This window comes from Vollenhovia emeryi, unplaced genomic scaffold, assembly GCF_000949405.1.
Source record: "Vollenhovia emeryi isolate VEMERY1.0 unplaced genomic scaffold, V.emery_V1.0 DF943758.1, whole genome shotgun sequence".
Taxonomy (NCBI): domain Eukaryota; kingdom Metazoa; phylum Arthropoda; class Insecta; order Hymenoptera; family Formicidae; genus Vollenhovia; species Vollenhovia emeryi.
The window spans coordinates 1-2865 of record NW_011962608.1 but is presented as its reverse complement, the minus strand read 5'-3'; the positions used below and the strand labels follow the sequence as shown (position 1 = coordinate 2865).

The 2865-nt window shown below is 38.1% G+C and overlaps 1 protein-coding gene across 1 annotated transcript; it reads right to left on the bottom strand.

Moving 5' to 3' along the window:
- Positions 1 to 1198: 1198 nt before the first annotated feature.
- Positions 1199 to 2763, bottom strand: LOC105564946 (glutamic acid-rich protein-like; the record flags this gene model as incomplete). The annotated part of the gene is made up of 6 exons (XM_012017736.1): positions 2677 to 2763; positions 2456 to 2594; positions 2318 to 2382; positions 2212 to 2267; positions 1551 to 2123; positions 1199 to 1253 (listed from the first exon to the last, which is right to left on the bottom strand). Coding segments are annotated over exons 1-6 (950 nt in total), but the record flags the coding sequence as incomplete, so codon positions are not given.
- Positions 2764 to 2865: the final 102 nt, after the last annotated feature.

Genomic DNA, 2865 nt, shown 5'->3' with positions numbered 1-2865 from the left:
AAAGGAGAGGGAGGAGAAGCGGAGACAGGAGAAAGGGAGAGAGGGAGGAAGAGGAAGCAGAGACAATGACCAGGAGAGAGAGAGGAGTAGGGGGAACGGACAAGGAGGAGACGGAAGAACGGAGAGAGCGGAAGAAAAGGAAGAGAGAGAGAGAGAGAGAAAGACAAGGAGCAGGAGAGGAAGAGGAAAGGAAGGAGAAGAAGAGAGAGGAGAGTGAGAGAATAGGAGAAAGAAAAGGCGAAGGAGGAAAGGAGGAAATGCGCAGCGGAGAGTGAGAAGGAGAGAGGAGGCGACAGGAATGGAAGGAGAGAGAGGAGGAAGGGAGGGGACCGGAGAAGGAGGTAGGAAAATCAAGGAGCGATACCGAAGGAGAAGAGGAAGAAAGACGGAAGAGACGGGCTGGGAGAGATCGGAGGTGGATAGGGGGGAAAGGGAAGGGAGGAGAAACGGAGAAGAGGTCAGTGAGTAAAGCAAAGTATATTAATCTTGAATTTGGTTATAGGGAGGAGGAAGGAGCTGGAGGTGAAGAAAAGAGGAAGCAAAAGAGAAAGGTGGAGCAAAAAGGAAGGAAAGCAAGAGAGGACGGCAGGTAGAAACAGGAAGGAAAAGGGAAACCAGGAAGGAGGGAGAGAAGAAGGATGACGGAAGAAGGACAGAGAGGAAGAAAGAAAGAGAAACGGAAGAGGGAGGGGTAAGGATAGGGGGTGGGACGAAGGGAGGGTGGGATAAATAGTATGTAAAGGTCGCCCATGGCCAGGTCGCGGAAAGGGGAACGGAATGGAAGTGTAAAGGGTTCGGGAACGCTCCCTGAAAAAGCGCCAATGTACTTCTCAGCAGAGAATAAAGCTACATACATACATACATACTACAGTATTTTATAATTATAATTATAAAATATATAATTTTATATAATTATAATAATAAAATATATAAAAATATAATTATAATTATAAAATATAAATTATAAAATAATTTATATTTTAAAAATGAAGGGAAAGGGCCCCATCCCCGCCCTTTCCTGTGAGGCACAACCAAACAGTTTGCCCCTCCATACTTCCCCCTGAAACAGAAAATACATGAATTAGGGGTGAGAATGGCCCCTCCCCGCCATTCTCTGTGAAGCACGTCCAAATTTTATACTGCTTCTCCAAGGTACAAAAAATATTAAACTTACCAATGGTTTAGTGATAGAACTTACTAATAGTCTGGTGGACTGCTGAAAAGAACTATGTCACCAGTCTCGCTGTATAGATCTAGAATTATTTGATTTCATTATAAAAACTAGTAATTTGTGGATTTCTATAAAAATTTTATCCATTTTATCTATTACAAATTAAATAATTTTGTTTTTTTATTTAAGAATAAAATAAGAAAAAATTAACTTATATTATATATTATTATTTATTATTCTTTATATTATATATTTAAAACACTTTTAACCTTATAACTTTAACTTTTTCTCTATTAATTAATCATTTTATTAATTTAAATTTAATAAATTTTTTAAATTGATATATAATTATTATAAATTATTATATTTCTTTATTTACCATCCTCCATGAAATTTTCCTGCTCTCTCAATGGCACTGGCAGATCTTTGTTCTGTACCGTCTTCTCCAGGGTATAGTTGTCATCCAAGTTGTCCTCGGTTTCGTCGGGGTACTCAGCTTCATCCATGTCCTTGATGTTGTCTTCTATTTCATCCGTGTTCTGCGTATATGTTTCCTCAACGTTTTCAAATTCCTCCATGCACTGGCTTTCCTCTGGTACGTTGACATCGTCAGCTTCCTCTTGGGTGTCCTCGCTGTCATCCTCGGACTCATCCATGCGCTGAGTGGACATTTCATCGGCATTTTCAGCCCTCTCCGTGTACTGGGACTCTTCTGGTTCGTTGGCATTGTCAGCTTCCTCTTGGGTGTTCTCGAATTCCATGTCATCTTTCCGAGTATCCATTCGTCGGCGTCGATTTAGTGGGAATTCTTCATTTTCTTTGTGAAGAGAGGGTTGTCGTTTTCTGTTGTAACGCCATTTTCTCGTTTTAAGGCTTTTTAGAGCTTTCTCTAAAGCTTCATAAAATTCGACGTTGTTGGGGTTGGGGAAATGTTTGTTGACATTTATGGCGTCTGAAAAAATTTATGAAATATACTCTAGTTATATTATCATACATGTATTCAATGTAGAATATAAACACTAATGGACGATATTTTTTACCTTGACATGTTTGAGCGAAACGACTGTCTCTCAATTTACATCCCCCTGGTCCACTTCTTCCATTTAAAGTGAGATATGGTGAAACCTCCTCATCTTCGGGAAATACGCTGCGAAAATTTCTGCAGCGCAGTCAACTGGATTGGCTCGTCCAAGATAAACGAAGTATCCCACCTGTAACAAAATTTTTGTAGTAAATCTGATTTACTGTAAATATGTATTTAAAAAATTATCATATCTCTTTTACTAAATTATTATAAATTTCTTCGTTAACTTCTTCAAAGGCCAAGAAATCATCTACGGTTCTAAACAAAATCCCCTGTGGCTTCACTGGTCTGCTTACTACAGATTTTTGCATTAGCTGTTTAATGGCTTTCGCATTTTTACTGTAAAAAATGAAATTATAAAATTAAAAATTAATTTATAATAAGTTGCTTGCTGTTCTTTAATCAAATCATTAATACTTACTCTATTTTATCTTCAATAGAAATTTGTCGCTCTTCCATACGACGTAGTTGTGCCATGATCATTCTGAAATTAAATTTATATCCTTCGTGCACACAGATGATTATCTTTGTTGTAATCATTTATTAAACTTACTTTACATATCGCGTTATATCACAAGATGTTTTCTCGTCGTTTGTCCACTCTTCATGG